This window comes from Colias croceus, chromosome 1, assembly GCF_905220415.1.
Source record: "Colias croceus chromosome 1, ilColCroc2.1".
NCBI lineage: Eukaryota > Metazoa > Arthropoda > Insecta > Lepidoptera > Pieridae > Colias > Colias croceus.
Genome location: NC_059537.1, coordinates 3,743,647 through 3,764,621, shown reverse-complemented (window position 1 = coordinate 3,764,621; position 20,975 = coordinate 3,743,647). Strand labels below are relative to the sequence as shown.

At 33.7% G+C, this 20,975-nt stretch overlaps 1 protein-coding gene across 14 annotated transcripts in view; it reads right to left on the bottom strand.

Moving 5' to 3' along the window:
* Nucleotides 1-20,975, bottom strand: part of LOC123694173 (kinesin-like protein KIF13A) — a 112,754-nt gene that overhangs the window by 41,310 nt on the left and 50,469 nt on the right. For all 14 annotated transcript variants that reach the window (XM_045639520.1, XM_045639552.1, XM_045639544.1 and 11 more), the window contains exons 4-5: nucleotides 1,030-1,157; nucleotides 293-442 (exon numbers count right to left, since the gene is read on the bottom strand). In XM_045639520.1, the coding sequence (XP_045495476.1) occupies nucleotides 293-442; nucleotides 1,030-1,157 (278 nt within the window). The remainder of the gene's footprint in view (nucleotides 1-292; nucleotides 443-1,029; nucleotides 1,158-20,975) is intronic.

Genomic DNA, 20,975 nt, shown 5'->3' with positions numbered 1-20,975 from the left:
AATATTTAGTGTTTTTATCAATTTAAAGCCATTACAATTGAGCAGTATTTTATCAGACACAGCATATCAGATAAAACAAACAAAGGTTTACACTAAATGCTGTAAACTCAATAATGCTTAGATCAACAATAATTCCCTTTCTTTATAGCTCTAATTTCAACCACAAGACGAGCCCATCCCTTCCAGCAATTCTCGATTTACAAACACGAACTTTTAATTTGGACACGGAAAGCGAACCTTCAGGTATAATATTTCTCTAAAAGCGAAAGTTCCTACTACATTACAAACATACCTGATAAGACGTAACAGCTAGTTGCGAGAGTCCATCCACGTAGGGTCCGAGCACGGCATGCTCTCGGACCCGCAGCGATCGACGCGTCGTCTCCGGATCGAGGAGGTCGTGCACTCGCTCGTTGTATATCTCCATGTAGGATACTTCCACCTGAGGGAGTATGCGAAGTTAGCTACATAACGTTTCAAATATAACTAGTACCAGGGCGGTTATCATACATGTCTTATACTCGTAGCAGTATTTCATTAATGCTGTCATTCTTCCACACTGGAAATAATACTTTAATCAATAAATTATTTGATAAATTTGCGTGTGTTTGTAGTTATTTGTATTACTACCGCACTTATTGGGTAGTAATATGAGGTGACTTCTACTTCTACATTTAATTCAGGGACCAAAACATCAACCAACAACTGAAATAAACCTACTTTAATAGAGAAAGTTAACACAATTCCCACCATATCTATACACGTACAATCGTTAAGATACAAACACCACCTACGCTTGTACGATTATCTTAAAAGATTAAATACTCACATGACACTTGAAAAGCGACCCCAAACACACAGAAACTACACAGCAATGTCACTCAAATTAACAGTACGCATTCAACCTTCAGTCTCACACTAAAGGATGGGTATGGTATAGAAAAGCTAAGCCTTACACGCATCCCATAGCTACCAAACAAAAGGGTCCAAGAACAAAACCGTTATACACAATGGCTAAACCAAGCTTACCTTGTAGGTGAGTGCGGGCGGCGACTGTTGCTTCGCTATCCTTTCGAAGAGAGCATCGCACAGCCGGGGTATGATGCCGCCCTCGTCGGGCCCCGGCGCGCCCATCATCGTGTACGACTTGCCGGAACCTGCGGGCAAATGAACCGACTTAGTGAAACTACGAAAGAAATACGCTACGAATTAAGAACCTTTTTTTGGGAACGTTGGCTAAAAAGGAAAAAGTTCACCGTCTCGTAAATAGTGATTTTTGCTGGAAAGGATTTGTGAAACTCGAGGTTTTCCGTTTGCTTTGCGGTAAGGCTCTACATTTAATACTTTTTCTGTGCAGGACTTATATTCCCGTTAATAAACTTTTGCCTCTCTCGAGATTTACGAAATAAGAATCGGCTAAAACCGTCTCATTTCTATGAGATTATAATATCCATTACTCCGTCCGCTTTGTCTAAAACTTAACAACTTATATAAAATTGGATAGTCCTAATTGAATAAATTCAGTCTCAATTAGTATTAAGATTTGAAACACTAAAAATAATTTCTAAGAATACACATAACTATAACTTTAAATATTACTAAAAATACAATATACCACAAATATACACTAAAAAACAAATACACAAGTAGGTAACCACATCGAACTGTATTTCCTATAGCGATATACACCACAGAACAAGATAGAATACGTAAACAAAGAACTTCCCAGATAAAATATGGATGCGATATTTCAAAATATCGAAAGAGAAATGCCAAGGATAAGATGATACAGAAACTCACCAACAATATCATTGACTTTCCAAGGATGTACAGTATCTACTTAGGTACGTGTGAAATGTGAAATTCTCCATGTTAGAATAAATATTTGCAGAATATTTCTTAGGGATAGCGAAAGTACATAAGGAAACCACTTGCCGCTAAAAGGATAAATAAAACGAAATATAAGACTAGATAAATATGATTTAATGTTTCCCAATTCTTATAACATTTATATGGATGATTATAAATTTAAAAGATAACTTACGCATATATTGTGCTTTACTACTTATCATTTTCAATAGAAGCAATAAAAAATATAACAAATTAACCATTTTCAAAAATGAAAATATAACATTTTCGAGTACCTATAATACCTTCTTCAGAAGAAAAGAGACCAATATTGAATAATAAAACACCAATCTCCTTATTCCAAGCAACTACACAACTCGATACCCGATAAAAATGCCTCTATTATTCGACCTTATGAAGCACATGTTAACAAGGACGTTCAATGCATTAACGATGCATTACCCATACTTACACATCCAATTTCTCACGCTCCAAATATAACTAAAATGAGCTTAAGTCTAGTCTAAGAGAGAGCTCTCGAGACCTTAATCAAATAAATTGATTATCTACTCATTCCATAAAAGTAAACAGCTCGATACAAATTCGATAAAAATGCCCTTATTATTTCACACTATGAAGCAGGCATTAACGACGCGTTACCCATACTTACAGATCTAATTCCTCACGCTCCAAATAGAAGTAAAATGAGCTTAAGTCTAGTCTGAGAGAGAGCTCTCTAGATGTCGAGTTGCAAGCCACGTTAAGGGAAGCACCCACTCGGCAGAAATAGCGTGAGGTCAGTTGCACTTTGCAATTAAACGTATTTCATGTGAGACATTAGATGTTACATTATTTCGTTTGTAGTAAACTGATTTTACATGAGAATTATGATAGAAACATATAAAATGCGCAGATTTGGAAAATTTGTATTGTGGAATCAATCTTTTTTGCGCTTGACCACAATCTTGTCTGATGTAAAGAGAAGAGGTAGTCTAAGATGATACGCGCTTTCCACAAGGAAAGTATTTTACAAACAATTCCTAGCAAAATCAACAAAAAAAAAACTTTGTCTGTCTCTTGAATTTGATGAATTATAAATTTGTTTTTCATCAGAAAAACATCATAAATGACGTGATTGTTGTGTTAAACAACAAAAATAAAATGAAATAAAGTTATACCAAAATCTGTTTCGTTAAAAAGGAATCAAATCTAAAACGTCAAAACAATATTTGTAAAGAGCGAAAAATCTCTGCTTTATATAATTCAAGCTACTTCTCAGAAAACCCATTTAGTTGATCAAGGTAGTTCATTGGAAAGGAAAATTACCATTTCAATAATGAGAGCTATTAACTGCTTTTGACGGGTTACTAACGAAGGTATATTTATATGGTATTATAAAGAGACGAGTTGCGGCAAGAGAACGGATAAATTTTGTGTTACTATCGAACAAAAACCTCACAAAATATCAAAATATCACAAATTAAAGCATCTACATACTAAATACAATATTATATGCAGACATAACAGGAAGGGGCTGTTACGATGGTATGTGATTGAGAACCTACAATGAAATCCTTAAAACTATAAAGTATTAATTTTTATATTCAATTAATGAAGAGCAAGGATATGTAATATTTAGAAGTTTTCAGTTTCTGTACAGATTTGTATCACTCGAATCTCGGCAAATTTGAAGTACGACAACATTTCATTTTTATGACACACATTTAGGCACTTACAACCATAACCTCTATAAATCGATGAAAAATCCACATCCATAAGTCATCATAGCCCATAAAACCCTAAAATAGCAGTGGTCAAGCGACATGGGATCGCCATAACTCTCCCGCGCTAATATTGTCGTCGACTTATCATACGTACGTAACACTTTTACGAAGAAACCCCGTCGCCTCACACTAAAGGCTTTGTCAGATAGAACGCGGATTAAACGCATGTCAGAGCGCTAATCTGACGCCGCGCTATGATGCCGTATTGCTTTTATATAAACCGTCAAACTGCGACAATGCTCTGACGTGCGCTAAGTACGTGTTCTATCTGATAAAGCCAATATCACATAATACAATACAGGATAACATGTATAGCACACGCTAAGGCCGCTTTCTATCTGGCAAAGCCGTAGAAGTAGAACAACACAATTCGGCGTCCGCGTCATAGTGCTGCGTCAGGTTAGCGCTCTGATGCGCGCTAAGTACACACGTTCTATGTGACAAAGCCATAATAAATGTATCTCATGGAGGCGTGGGACACGATTGTCCTTTTATCTTAACAATTTCTCCTTTTTTCCTCGAGGCGCGTTATCAACCGACAATTTCGTCTATTGTTGGGAACGCTCGGCTTAGGTTTCTCTACCGTCGATATAAGATTAAACGCTGATAAAGACGGGAAAATGCAATGAAACGAATAAAATCACATGTTACATGTTGAAAAATTTATTTTGTAAGTATTTTGTTTTATATAGTTTAATTTGCTTTAACGAGCAAACGATGAGTACAAACTCTACAAAGAGGTCTTTAAAGTTATCCAATTATATTAATTGTTAAACTAACAGTATCTTAAGAAATATACAATTAATATAAGTTGAAAACTTTAAAAGCTATTAGTCAAGTAAAGCCTTTTTGGTTAACTGAACTATAATAGTCAATAGTGGAGTGTCGTTAATGTCAAGCGTAAAATCAAAAATTCCTCTAATTAACTCGATCATAATAGATTGAAGCATATAAAGTGCCATTTAATTCAGCACGAAATATTTTCTAATCAATAAATAACTACAACAAAATACCCATAAAAGTAAGCGTGATTGAACATTCCTCCAAGAGATTATCCAAAAAGCTGGCATCCAGCCAACCGCAACCAATCCATCATTTGGAATTGTTGTAACAGTTGTAAATTGGTGCAATTGTAATATGTTAATAGTCAAGTGAATGTTTTCGAGTGATTTAAATCACTACAAGCACGTAATGAGCACCACTTTGCGAAAATAATTATTTCCGAAATGAGTTTTTCCATTAAAATATATTACGAAAATACATTTTATGAAGAAGTTATAAAAAAAATAACTGTATACATATTTATATATTTTTAATGTTAGTTTTACATTGTTTATTTTTAAGGTGTCTTACAGCTACTGCTGCATTATAATGAGGTACAAAACTAAACAGGTGATTTATAAAAATTCACTATAGAAAATGTAAATTTTCACAAAATATTACAGAATGTGCTCTACCAGTATAACAATTAACGAATCCAAACACCGGGTAGTTAAAACTTTGCTTAAACAGCGGACCAAGAGACTAAGATAAAGCGATTCGAAAAATTAACCAGCTGACTTTTGTATATACTCGTTTTATATAAAAAAATCTACATTAAGACTATAATTATTGCGTTGTGTTTACGTCGCCAAATACGATGTTTTTTAACCTGCATTTTGTTTTATTCATTCAATGCTCTCGTCACTGAATGAATTAATCACAGTTTCTATAGTTCTCTATATTATGATGCAAATCGTACTCCAACTGTAGCAGTCAGCAGACAACAGTATTTCATCCTCAACCCATTTCGACCTATACCTCTAACATTAGAAATGATTGCAATACAAAGCTTAGCCAGATAATTACGACCACATACATGTCAATGACAAGCATAATGAGTTGTCATGATAGAAAATGAAACCGCACATATCTGGTGACCAACGCGGCCACAATATTATTCCATGTTAATGTATCTTTGATGAATGGAATTTCTTAAAAGTGAAAGCCAGTTATAAACTTCACGTATACAACACTCTCCATAAATATTTAATGTAGATAATTAAGACAAACTGCGAAATAAATTCTACAAGAAAAGAATGCATCGTACTGAATGATTTACGGTCTTATCCATAAAAAGGATACATGTACAGGATACATCGCCCATTTTTGCAAGTGACTACTATCAAGCTGATTTTCCGTTTGTAGCTTTATTTTGATGAGACACCGAATAATTTCGTGTACGAAACTCTCGATTGTGGTAGCTAACAGAGATAACAAGGATAATTTTTTTTGATTTGATGGTTCTCAAATATTTATTACGCAATTTGTAGGACAATATGTCTGTTGAATTATATAAACATTAAATAAGTGAAAACAAAAAAATCAGCTTGTTAGTAATCATTTATGATGACCTCGTTATCGATACACTTTGGAAAGGGGGACTCTTTGAACCAACCATAGATTTTGTAGGACAAATATTTTTTCGAATAATTTAGGTAATTATCTTGAGATTGAACAAAAAAAAATTCAGTTCAAAAAAAAAAACCATCAAATCAAAAATTTTTATCCTTGTTATCTCTGTTAGCTACCACAATCGAGACTTTCGTACACGAAATTATTGGGCGTCTCATCAAAATGAAGCTACAAACGGAAAATTAGCTTGATAGTAGTCACTTGCAAAAATGGGCGATGTATCCTGAACTATAGCACATTGAAAGGCTCGCTACAGTACCTACTTACGAATGTCAAAAATCGTTGTTCATAAAATAATTTTAAAACAAAACTGTGAAGTCCTTATAAAGTTCTTGTCGTCTATAAAGTCCTTTAACGTTTACTATCTGTACCTGTGATCTGTACCTATCGCTCTTTCCAATCCTAATAACGTATGTACAACATTCTCCATATTCTAGTGTCCATAACTCACACCTCTTCTAGTTTAACAAAGTTCCAAACAAAGTAATCTAAAAACGCATCCCGCTACAACTAAGCTCATACATTGTGACTTGGACCCGCTCCGGCACCTGCAGTTTTAGGTCACCCGGACGGAGGTCGCGCTTTCATCCCACTCTGTTCTCGTTTCGACTTCACTTATTGTATGAGAATATTCCGAATGTCTTGATGAATCTCTTGGAATTATATAACCTGGCCCTATATAATCATGAAGCAGTATTATTTCCAGTATGGGAATGTGATGGCGCTAGACGAGTTGTTATTCTTCCAAGCTGGAAATAAGTCTTACTATAATGGAATGTGGGGTTTCCATTATGGTCTTGGTTGAACGAAATAACGCGATCAATTAATAAATAGTTTAGGATATTAACATAGGTCATTAAAATTATAACAATACTTGAAAATAAAAATATAGACGGCTCTTTTTTATTTAGTTATAGATTTTGGGTTATCTCGTTTAACAAAAAATAGATTAACAATAGCCGTCGCACTTATTACAAAAACAAACAAATGTAGCAAATATAAATCACATTCGATGTACCGTAATACATATTTCATAACGTAATCTATTTTATCCCAAGTTGAAAACTAAATTGCCATTTCCAGTAAAATATATATCCGAGTTACTGAGTTTAAAACAATAGGGAACATTTAGCTTTGTTTTATTTTCGCGTGGGCGTATCAACACTTCACGTTAGTCCCCGTTAGCCGTTAATCGCTTACCTGATTGTGCTTTCAATAATTATATTAAAAATAGAGCTTTTATGTGAGCGTTGTACAATGGAAGAAATTAATGATCCAGTTTTTCTACTAACTTCATAACTGAGCAAATAAATACGTATTTTACTAAGAGAAAAATATTAATTCTTCTTAAGAACAGAAAAATTAAAAATGCTGGCACACAATTTCTACACGTCTTTTAAAAATACAACTTCCATGAATGTTTAATTCGGCTTTGCGGAGTCTTATTTCACTCGCACACCGGGAACTTTATTAAAACAATTTCAACAGTGGAATCGTCGGAATTTTGAATTCCCTCACTCTAGTTAAAATAAACTGCAGTAAAATTTTACAAAATATACGAATGTGCTCGACGCGGGAAATTCGCAAATAAATGACTGTCGAAATCTAAATTCTCCCTTTCGAGTTAACATTGAAATGTACAAAATAATTAAGTCAGCAAGCAGTCGTTATAATTTACGAATGTTGTTTTACTCTGAGAGTGGAGAGTTTAAATTAAATAAAATATAGATCATAGTGGAGATTCATAAATTAATTACTTATTCATAAAATATGCATTTAGCTTTATCAAAGTTTGTTTTGAATTAGTATTCAACATTTGCCAATGTATAAAATATAAACACGTTTCATTAGCAAGTTCAATTTTGTTGTAAACTTAATTTCGTGATAGAAGCGAAGTTAGTCATCGCCTTGGGGAGCCATTCACGAAATGGAGATATAATACGAGCTTACGTGCTATACGTTATTCGTATATCGTATATAGTAACTTTAAGGCATTCAAACAATTCAGAATTGCCAAAGTTAATAACATAATACTAATTTCAGGCTGAGCTACGAACTTTTCTCCGAAATATACGTACGTGAATTTATTAAATTATCATCTCTGAAATCGTATGCCAACCTACTGAAATTCGTAGAAATCGTTTAACCTGTCAGGTCAAAATGATATTTGCCAGTTGGAAATATCCAACAGGAGATAGCTTAAAGCATATCATTCGAACAAATTGCTGTAATGGAATTGATTAGTTCGCGTTTGAATATTAACGGCTTGTTATTAACTCGCAAATTGCTGTCAATATTACCCGCTGGCATTCCACTTTAACATTTATCGAACAATTCATTATTTAATGCGGATTTAATAACGATGTTCTCAATGAAATGCCTACTCAGAAGCACTTTATATGCTTCGTCAAGCACGTGCTGTATGTAATACGAGATAATGCAATGAATGAGCTTTTAATCACTCAATGAATCGATAAATCGTACAAAATAAACAATAACACAAGTTGCTACCTGAGTCCTGACTAAATAATTAAACATGTTTCTTTCTTGATTATGTTCAAGTACAATTTCTATAACATTCTGAAGAAACATGATTATTTACTGATTATATAAGTCCAATATCTATTAAATCTTGACGAAATCTAAAAAAAACTCAATACTTTCACAACATATCATTAGAAGCAAAGAAGATTACCATACCGATTGTAACTACGTATCCACTACGCAATGTTCGATAGCACGTACATACATTTACAATTTACATTAGTACACCGATCTTGCTAATGTTAAGCAATTTCTATTCGTATTACGAGACGATTATTACCGCTTATCCGAGACACGGGAGCCTATTTGATACAACCGAGGAGCGCTTGGGTAATCGCCGTGCTAGAATTAATTTTAAGTAATTCATGCGACGCAGTTGAGGGTTAGATTGTTTAAGAACGTATAACGTTAAGTTTTCGGAACGTTGCAAATTGTCGAATTTACTATTGAATATTTAAAATGTGCATGGTTGTTATTCTTGTTAGATATTTTTAGTACTTTAAAATAACATTTCTGGACAAATATTTACTTATTTGCATTTCTATCAAGAACTTAAGTAAACTTGCATTCTGCGTGCTTTTCATGTCTACCTACGTTGACACAAACTTTATCTATTTCCCGTACTAAACAAAATCCCTTCCACCATTTTCACATGCACACACAAGTTTCCTATATCCTTTTATCCAGTAATGCATACATGCGCCGGGGCGACCCATTATCCGCGCGTAATCTACTTACGTGAAGGTGTGATGCTCACCGTGAGCGGCGTTAAGCCTCGCTGAAAACTATAAGTAATACCCTATGTAGGGTATAGATAACCTTGCTTTTAGTTTAAATTAAATTGAATAAAAATGACATAGGAAAAAGGAATTTTGTTATACTGTGAAAGAGACTAAATCTCCGTTCATATAACCTGAAACTGTTAAACAATCGGGAACTTTTGTAAAAATTATTTACCTAAATAAGCCGTAGTGGTTAGAACAAAAAGTAACAGTAAGAAAGTGAGCAGAATTGCACATTTTAAACTAACTTTAACGTACCTATTCGAAGACAACTACATTACCACCAATAGGCATGTAAGCTGCAGTATTGCACATTGAAAACCATCAGCCTACTCTCCTCCAAAACCGCTACCATAAATTATTATGTGCACCATCACTCAGGATTAGATACATTCCGCCTGTCACTTGATTTCTCGCAGATTCAGCACGTGATTGGAGCACAGCCAAGAGACCATTTGATCCCGAGGATCAAACCATCCGACACACGGAAGTAATAAGGCCGAAGAGCGGCAACCATCCAGCGTTCGGTCTATACATCGTAGACACTGGTCCTGCTGACTCGACATTCGAAACAAAAAATATGGTTGACTCCATATTTGAGTCATTCGAGGCAACAGATATAGTCCGCAATATATCAAACGAATTTCAATGAAACCATCCTGCATTATGTGAATAAAATTTTCATTTAAACATTTCTAATTTTTTTTGAACAGCCAAATTTTCTAATAGATTATAATTCAATATTATTTAAACTAGCGTCTATTTCGAAACTGTGATACACCACACTCAAATAAAAATACGCTCGTTCCAAACTCCACCAAAACATAAAGAAGCTCAATAAAAATTATGCAAGTGTTTATTTATACCTACGTATCAAATACGAGTATTATCCGGTCTTTATACCGAGGATCGGACGTATATTATTATTAGTCTGTGATCGGACGTAAAATGGTCGATCAATTGTCGTTTGTAAGTAAACGATACGATTATGTGCATGAGGATTGATAATTATGATGATGATGTTTTAAACAGATATCTGATAAAATTTAGTTTATTAAAATACATAGCGCTAACAATGGTAATATTTCCTAGCTTTCTTCAACATGAAAGTTAGATAACGTTTACGAAATAAAAATATCTTAAAATATACAGAGACAAACTCAGAATATTGTTTTAATTGTTTTATTCATTTTGTACTAGGTTTCCGCCCGCGGCTTCGCCCGCGCAGTCAAAGAAAAACCCGCATAGTTCCCGTTCCCGTGGGATTTCCGGGACTGCGTCATTTTCCCGGGATAAAAAGTAGCCTATGTCCTTTCTCGGGTATCAAAATATCTCCATACCAAATTTCATGAAAATTGGTTCAGTAGTTAAGGCGTGATTGAGTAACAGACAGAGTTACTTTCGCATTTATAATATTAGTACTTATGGATGTTATGCATAGCCTATCTAATACGAAATTACATTATGTTCTTCCAAGACGAACTTTTGAAAATTAATGTTTTAAATTTGAGGGTACCCCGATAGTAACAAATTCCCCATACCCAAGCATAGGCAATAACAATTAATTAGTTGCGGATGGGTTAGCACAGAGATAGGACGCGAGGGTCGGAAAAACAACGGTCACAAATTAGCTTAATTTCTAACAGAATTTTCGTGGAGCTATTTTTGATGTATTCAACATTGAATTTTATAACAAATATTTACTTTTTCCGTTCCATAAAGTAGAGAATAAATAATTTTAACCTATAGAATGGATTTATGACCACAATAAAACGAGAAGTAACCGTTAGCTTATGTTCAAATAAAGGGGCGCAAGATCCTATATACCCCGGCTTTTTAAATTTCAAGAGAGTGGTGTAACTCCTTATGTCCTTCATGTGAAGTACCCTCACATTCCCCTGTTTAAAGTACAATAATCTCTCGTGTGAAACCCTTACTTTTGATGTGTAAGTAATAAAGTAGGTACACTTATTGATTAATTACTAGATACATTTTAATCTTAATATATTTTGTCTTAAATCATTATTAATGATCATGAGGTTGGATTTGAATTCACGAGATTTTCTTTTAAGTAAATAATCGTAGAGTTCAATTTAGAAATCATAATGTACGCTTCAAACTAGAAAAATTGATTTTATTGTTTTATGTAGTAGTTGTAGTATTGCTTTTATGTAGTACATACATTTTTTTTGAAATCAATAACAAAATTAGGCGCTTTTATTTTTGTTTAAAATTTTTCTTCGTTACATGAAAAAATGTATTTTCACACAATTTACGAACCAAAACACGGCAGATTCTTAGAAACGATTTAACCTTAGATTTAACCGTTTAACACATGTTAGGACGAATGTATAAACAAGAACAAATTGGCTAAACAAATTGCGTTCCACAATCATGAGTTAAAACGAGCGAATTAGTTCGTTATCTTTACCAACTGCACTGTGAATATAACAACATCCGACCGGTGTATGTCACATTGTTGCATCAGTCAAACGTAACATATCATTTAAAGTACCTGTACACAAGTAAAGTACCTGTATATAATTATACCACAGTGTAAACAATACGAACAGTACGGAAACTACATACGAAACGGCTCACTTGCACTAAACATGTGCATCGACGAAACCATAATGACATGTTAAAGGGCATGCAGGTAATGGATAAGTTGCCTTACTGTTCGCACTCTATTGACTGTGACTCTACCTACCACAATTTATATTTATTCGCTCTAGTGACAAACGCACCGTAGTAAATTAGTGCCGCAACGAAGCGTCGCGTCGCTTCGTCAAATGTTAGTGAATATTCTTTAGTAGCACATTGCTTTATGTTTGCGTCAGCTTTGAGTTCTACGCAGCATTAAAGTGATTAAAACTAACATTTTGTATGAATATTAATGAAAGCACGCTTTGACGTTTTTAGCGTCACATAATATCTAACAATTTTCAAGTCTCTTTAGGTGGCTAAGCAGCGAAATATCTCATTTATGCCAATTTTGTTGGTGAATATTTTTAAAGGAAAGTTGATTTTTAGTCTACGCTCATTTCTTTTTCAACGAACAAGTGTACGTATTCAGATTAAAACAATTCATAAACAAATAAGCGTCACCTTCACCTTGATACTCGCAGATTTATATAAGCCTATGCTGAGTCGATGGGGCGTGAAACAATGGGACCCGTTGGCTAACTCGCTCGAGGCAGCGGTTCAAGCGCTTTTGTTCATCGTGACCTAGAATGTTCCATTGAACGGTCCCAGGTCAGTTCAGCGCTAATTGCTGTTAAATAAGCAGAGCGTGTCTATTTAGCGGGCAATTGAAGAAAAGCTTTAATAGGATTTAAGAATTTTAGCTATTTGGCTAAATAGCTGAAAAAGAAACAGTGTGTACAGTTTAACATCACTTTATATGTATAAAATATATATATATCCAATTTGCTCTATTCAAATTTATAAAAGTTTCAGATTCATACCGTTAAAAAAATAACTGACACTCCTTTTATTTTTTAAATAAAATAAAAAACAAGGCGTATTCGTGAGCGAAAAATAAACGACAAATACATACATGAATCGGTATAGAAATAAAGTTCAACATTAAAACATTCAGATTTGAAACTGCGTTGAAGTCAATAGGTACATACGGTGTTGGAAAACTGAATATTATTGAAACCTGAATACATTTTATCTCGCACAGACGAATACAGATGTGCGATCGATGTGTAACGCGAGCGACACTTGATGTATTGAATACGTATGTTATTCACGAAATTCCGTACGAAATCTACTTTTATTGGCACGGATTCAGTAATGCTTCATAATATTTTGTATTACAATTTATTCCGTCTCATTTCTATTTTTGCAATCGTAGAAATAGCGGAATTATGAATAGGTGTATTCGCAACGAATTAGTCTCATTCGAATCATTCGAACATTATTCTCTTGAACAATTTTTCATAGATTTATTTAAATTATACTGAATTCAAGGATCAGGCATAACCAATCTTATACAAATACCATGATCAACTACCTGATACCAGATTCTATAGCGATATTCCCTCGGAGAATATTCAATTAGATTCATTTATATTTTTTGGTTTTTATGGCATTCAAATGCTTTTTATAAATATAAATTTATAAAGAATAGAAAAAATGGAAAAAATGGAATGGCGCGAAGGATGCGGGTTCAAGTCCCGCCTCGTGATCCAATTTTTTCTATTCTTTATAAATTTATAAATTTATATTTAGATTCATTTAACTAAAATTCCACCCAAATCAAGGTACCAAATATCAGAGCATATTCCAAAAACAGATAATTCACACATCCATTTAAAGGTGTTGACGAACCGTTGATTCTTGGAACGTTACATCCAGCTTGCTTTAGCATCCAATCCAAACACAATTAGCATCCAGCGGCATATGCGAGGAAACTGAATTAGTGCAAACACATCCAGTGTTGAATTTACTCTGTAGCTTGACAAATATTACACTTTATACAATTTGCCTTGTATACTACGTGATTACTTTAATTTATATTTTTTTTTCCTGGAAGAGACGTGTAGAGCATATTCTTGGTACGACTTAACGGTTTAAGAATTATTAAACAGGGTGACTTGATATAACTGTAATATTATGTTGTTTTAAAGGAATGAAAGTATAGCTCATTTGGAGTAAAAAAGTACACATTACCGAGCCAAAACTTATAATTTAAAAAAAATATTTGACATTTTAACTATTTTTGAAAATTTTCCAAATTCTTTGGGAAAACGATAAAAAAATAAAAACGTTGGTTAAAGGAATCTAAAATCAAAGTAAATCGCGATTTAATTAAGATTTGGAAGTTCAATCGAGATTAACGCTGCAAATTGCAATACAGTAAAAAGCTTGAGATATTTTACTACCGATAAAGCTAACAAATACCAACATGATTTCAAAAAGACTCGACAAATAAATATAGAAGTAAACAACATATTCATATATCCCAAATCCTATGATCCTTCAATGAAAACTATCGATATTCCAGAAAGAAAAGCCCCTAAAACAGACAAGAGATGCATCACAAAAGCTTAGAACAAACCACTCGACTTAAGAGGGCTTATTCAATTTAACGCAAGTCAAAATCTCCGCGATCTATTACGATAGATCGCGGCTTGCGCTATCCTTTTACTATGAACAGCATAAGTCCACAGGAGAGCGCCGAGCAACATGTCCTCTCTCTGGAAAGGCTCGCTGCCGACTGATTTTAATCGGGTCGCGCGCAGTGTTTTATAGTACTTTAAAAAAAATTGTAGAAAAATAATAGAGGTACCTTAGTTGATTTTTTAAATTTTATCTTATAAGTAAGACGTTCTTTTATTGCAATATGTAAAAATTATATTAAACTAAGTCAAATATCTTGGTGAAAATAATCATTTTGTCGACTATAATTTCTAAAAAAATTCACATTGTTCGGATTTTAATTTCGTAAGTTAGGAGTCCAAAATAAAAAAATCTTTTAACTAACTATTTTAATAAGGATTTTTGCAGTTAGTTAAAAAAATTGTGTGTTAGATCTGTCAGCGATTTCAGATATTTTTAGCTTCGAAATTGACACTAAAAGCGAAATCAAGTAATCATCGGCTCAGTTATCTTGATGGTATTCACAAATACTGTATTAATTGAAAAAAACTCTTAACTAACTATATAGACAATAAAATTTCCTAAAATTATTAGTAATTCATATGTTTGTAAGATAAGTGGTTGATGGACAATCTGGTTTGAAAAATCACATATTTGAGACAAACAGCGCACGGACCGCGTACACGGCCTTAAGCGTTCACACTATGACAATCTACTCCTCTCCACGGAGGAGTAAATTAATCATGTAACAGATAGTGGCTCAGAGTAATATTTCACTGTTCAACTTTTTCTCGGAGCCATTAATCTATTATATTATGCGGTGTATGCAGTTTTATATTATATACACATTTTGTTATTAATTAAAACTGGACAGTGAAGAATTATGATTTAAGTTAATTAGACCGAGATCTTTTAAAGTAAAATTCTTTGTATCAGGGTTTTGAACCCATATGATCTTTGTAGGTAACGTCTACTGTATAGGTACTTTAAAGTCTTACAGCTAGTATAAAAATGTTATTTTATTTTTAAGAAACGATCCATTGAAATAAATAAGAGATAAGATCACCAACACCTACGTTATAAATTAGTTAAACAGTTTATCTTTTAAATATTCCCGACAATTTTCAATAAAAATTAGCCAGTTATTCCATCCAGTATAAATCAAATAGCTCACAACGCTAATAATGCCATTCCTCATTGCATATTCTATGAACTTCACTCAGTCATTACGTGAAAACGTCAGCTAAAACGCAAATAATTCTTATCTTTATTCACCCAGAGACGTCTTGTGCCACTGCGAGACAAAGGAGTTCTTTTACTTTATAGTTACTGGCAAAAGCGACTGTACATCAAAAGGAGTGTAGCCGTCTCAATATAATAATGCTAAGAAACTGAGCGGAATTAATGAGCTTGCGAAATATATTTTTCTAAACTCGTAGACTGTCTTCATCTTGTTAAATCATATTTTATCTTACAAACTGGCTTTATTGTAACTTCTAAAGTTTCAGGTCCTGTCTGTGCTAGATATTTTTCTCGGAATACAATCATCAAACGGTAAATATTTCACTTGCGCGTTAAAACACAAAAGGTAAAGTGTTTTAAACCTATTTTTCAAACATAATTTCTTGGAAGCCTTAACGGGATTCTCACATTCTAGTTTCCTATTTTATTCGTATTAAATTCGATAGCATTCATCTACCGCATTCTAACTCCTTCGTTCCATAATATGCACTTTCAAGTACTCCAAGTTCAAATTCCCTCAGTAATACAAAATCCAAAGACAATCCGCCAAATTGATATTGAGCTGACGGTTTCAAGTCTCCAGTTAGCGCTAAGAACACGGGAATGCACTCGCGATAAACGTCTATTAAAATACCCTCATCCGTTAGTTTATTTGTCTTTCTTTCAGGTCACAACGAATACTTAGATGTAAATATGTAATGATACGACTTATGTGTCTGGATAGTTAAGGCTAGATAGTTGCATAAATGCATAAGCTATTCTTGCCCCGGTTATCATCTCGTTCTTATGTGAAAATTTCCTTCAAATACGCGGGCGGAGCCACGGAACAAAACCTACTTAGTTTTATAATGCTGTAAGTACACTTTCTCAGATTTAAATGCGGCAGAATAAATTCCGATGATCTTTGATAGTGTTCATTCAGTATAGTCCCATATCGAAAGTCATGTAGACGATGCCCTTACGGGATAATGGCCGTTTATGGTCAAAGGAGATCGGCTATCGAAAGTAACATATATTTATTTTATGAGCAATTTATTTTGCATTTTATTACTGTGATCTATAATTACACTTTAGTTGAATTATCCTATTTTTATTACAGTTATTGAATTCCGGCGGAAACCTTATTGAAAAAAGAAGTGATAATTAAAATTTCTAGTAAAACATAAAGTTAATACCTGCGTACATAATACACGAAATAATAAATTAAATATACCTACAGAATTATATATGAACAGGCCTTTTATTATTTTATCTAAATTTCGTGAAGAGGGTTGTAAGAAACATAAACAAAGCTTTTATTAAAGTTTATTCCAAAGGCGATCCATTGAAGAATATAAGATTTTCTTAACTCAACGAAGTTTGAATAAGGTTACCTTTTGTATGGCCTTTCGGTGAAAAGTACGTTGTTACTTTATATTTTCTTACAAACCCTCCGTCTTCGTCATATTACCTACACTAAAAATAATACATACCTACCAGTTTATTTCTTTGTATTTTCTATGGACAAAACATTTTAAACTTTCCTTTGATTTTTGATTGTGATTTATTATTTAAAAACGTAAACAAGATTGCTCTAGACTACTTTCTGAGCTCTTACATAATAATTAGTTATAATAACTATATTGTGCATTCATATTTTTAAAAGTAAAAACTACAGTTAATAATAACACATTCAACCGTTCATATTAAAACGACTCTTTCTATCTATAAGTGTGTATTTAAAGACAGAAAGAGTCAACTGTTAGAAATAAAAATGAACATAGAATAATGCACATTGCACACAAAAAACGTTCAAACTAGAAACAACAGCGCTCATAGTTTTGAATGAAAAGAAAAGTGATTTAACACGACGCCTGCCTCATTCATGCAACTCACTGCGATGGAATAACGGCCGACGTTGAACACAAATCGCTATTAATTTTTTCCCCTTTGTACTAACAGAGGAAAGCGAATTATTTTCGAAAAAACTTGTTAATTCTCAATCAACGAAACGTGCTCTGGCAGCTATTGTTTATTTTTCATTAGATAGTAGGAATGAAAAATAAACAATCTTGGAATATTTCGACAGACGTTGTTTGCATTCACTCATTTTATCTTCCGACGAAAGCGCATTAATAAAATTCGCTGAAGCCGTTTTCAGTTCGAAATATAACACCAATTTTCTGACACGTGATAAAGGTGTAACGGCTTTAATAAATCCTATTCAATACCTGGAAACACATTTTGTAACAAGAACGAATGTTTGTAAATATATGATATGATATTATGACATCGAAAATATCTATCTTTCTTATCTTAATATATATAAATCTCGTGTCACAATGTTTGTCTTCAATGGACTCCTAAACCACATAACCGATTATAATGAAATTCGCACACCATGTGCAGTTCGATCCAACTTGAGAGATAGGATAGTTTAAATTTCAAATCGTTTAAGAGAAAGCGGGCGAAGCCGCGGGCGGTAAGCTAGTATTATTATAATAGGTAATAGGATATTATCACACTTAGGTAGGTAATTACATCATCCTCAACGCCCACTATTTACATTTTTTTTTTAATAACAAAACATTCTAAATTTTTAACACATAATTAAAAACCAGTTTAAGCATCAGCACAATGACTTGGACGATACAATATCTACACAAAAATACTACGCGACATTATTTCTACAAAACACACTAACGAGTAATATCTTCAACACATCATCATTACGTTATTTATACCAAACGATAGCGGGCTCTTATCGTCTCCAACGTTCATTCATAAAGATACCCCAAGAGTACGCAAAGCGCTTGGTGTTCCCACATTTCCCTGCGAAGAAAACCAATTTGCGTCTAATGTATCAAGGGAACGGTGGCGAAAACGTAAACTCGGGGTGTTATTAAAATCTCTTAGGATTTGCACGAGAAATTATTACCGACGTATGGAAACGTTAGCGATACTTGCGCTCTGTTTAGACGGTAATGCCCGTTGAGTCTAGGCTTTATTGAGCTTTGTTTAGAATTAGGGAAAATTCTGAAACAAAACAATCTTTACGACGGCTACAATGGCTGTAAATTTTTCACATATTAGAAATGCAGTAAAAAGTAATATTATAACTCGATGCATGTCATCCACTTTAGGAAAAATTTCTACTGGATAAGTATTTCATAATTACACGTTTATACAAATAAAGCCATCGAAACTATAATTCAACTTTAAATATTCTATGCATAAGTCCCAATGCGGCACCGACTAGGTCTCTTTAAAGCATGTTTAACAATACAAGTTTAGAATACAAACGTCTCATGTGAATGGTAAGGCGATACATAGATATAAAGTATACTAGATAGTTACTAAGAAGTTTAAGAGCAGTTTTTGAAGATTGTGTTTTGCGCTTCTTTTCCTGTTTTAATAGGCGCGCCTCATTATTGTTTTAAGATAATTATTTAAAAAAAAACAAATTCAGTTCCAAATATAGATATACAAGATATACCAAATAATTTTAATTAATATTTCGAGTCGTTTATGGCACAAAAGAACGTATCAACAAAAGTAGTGACAAAACCTTGTCATCGGAAAAATCTGCACCAAATAGATAAACATTTTCTATACTCGAACTGTCACCACATACCTACGACCTAGAACAATAAGGTTTATCCAGTCTAACGTTATCTAAATCCTTGTCTTCACAGCACGTGCTGCCTTATCGAGCGGGACGGACACATTAAGCGCCAGCCTGCCGTAATTAGACTCCTGCATAAATAAAATGTAAATATAGGAACATTTTAAGTGTTGTTTAAAAATAAATCATAAAAAATATCAGTCTAGAGGTTCTATTTAAACTAGAACCTATTTGAGTAGGTAATTATCGAGTAAACTTTGTCATCATAAATATTAAATATACATATCGATGTTTAGGTTTACATTAGGAAGATTTTCATTTTAGGTATAATAGTAGAGCAACTATAGAAGGTCTTTTTAAAATAGAGACTTTTAATTACCAAAATAATATTACGAGTACTGACATCATTCACCAAAAAATCGTAAAAAAAAGACGGGTTGCACTCCGGGAGTGCCGGCAGAAGTGAAAACTTGATTATTAACGTTGAGCATGTTTGATATCCATCCATCTTACGCTTTTTCGATCAGGTCACGTGTCCTGACGCGAGTTTAAGATTTTATACCCAACGCCGCTAAAGAAGTTTTCACTTCAAAAACTGAATTCAGGATTATCACGCCCGGCTCCACGCAACTCTACACCGCCTTTACAAAACGCATTACTACGCCGAAACATCAAAAAATTCCAAGTAAAAAACAAAGGAATTTTCCGCGGCAAGCTATAAACAAGATTAAAATTACAGAAGCGACATTGTCGGGCGTAAATCTCGAAACCGCCTCTTAGATATAAACAATGGTGGCTCAAATACAAGTCTTGTATCGTAGCCTCGTACCGACTTATGAATTGATAATGAAAGCCAACCATTCAGTTTCGTGTTATCTATCCTTAGCACTGGCTGCTAAATAAATTAAGACTATATTTTCTTTGTTTCAAGCACGAAATACTGACCTACTATTTTTCAACTGAAAATGGAAAATAAGTATCTAAAAGGAGATTATGTTTAACGTCCTGAACAATGAATTCACAAACTAACCTACTAATATACACAAAAATACTATTCATGTAAAAGTTGTTGAATAATGTAAAGAACCAAGCGCACTTGTAATAAAGAACCAAGCACACTGCTGAACCAAAACGCTGAAAGTTACCTAAGCTCCACTAATGAAAGTTACATTTATTAACCTAATCACTCGATTCATGCTCCAGCACTCAGTCACCGCGAAACAGTTACAAATAATGGCGACAAAATTGTCAATGGTCTACAAAACCGCAGAACCGTAGTCTGTCTACGGACGCAACATTGAGCAGTTGTCACACTTTCGGTACGTTTCCAAATGGGGCATTATATAATCGCCTCAACGCAATCTCTACATAGTAAAAAATAGAAGTGGTTTCCAACTGTTTCTCGGGACGTTCTGTACGCTATGCTTAGATCTTCAGATCTACGCAACGGATATTATTGCTGCCTTTTTTACTATGTATAGTGGTTATAGAGGAAGATTTTAGCATTTAATTTGTTCAATTTAAGACGAAGCATATAAATAGTTCAAATCAAAAATATTTATCGTAAGAAATATGTTTACAATTTTACGAGTCATTGTTATTTACTGA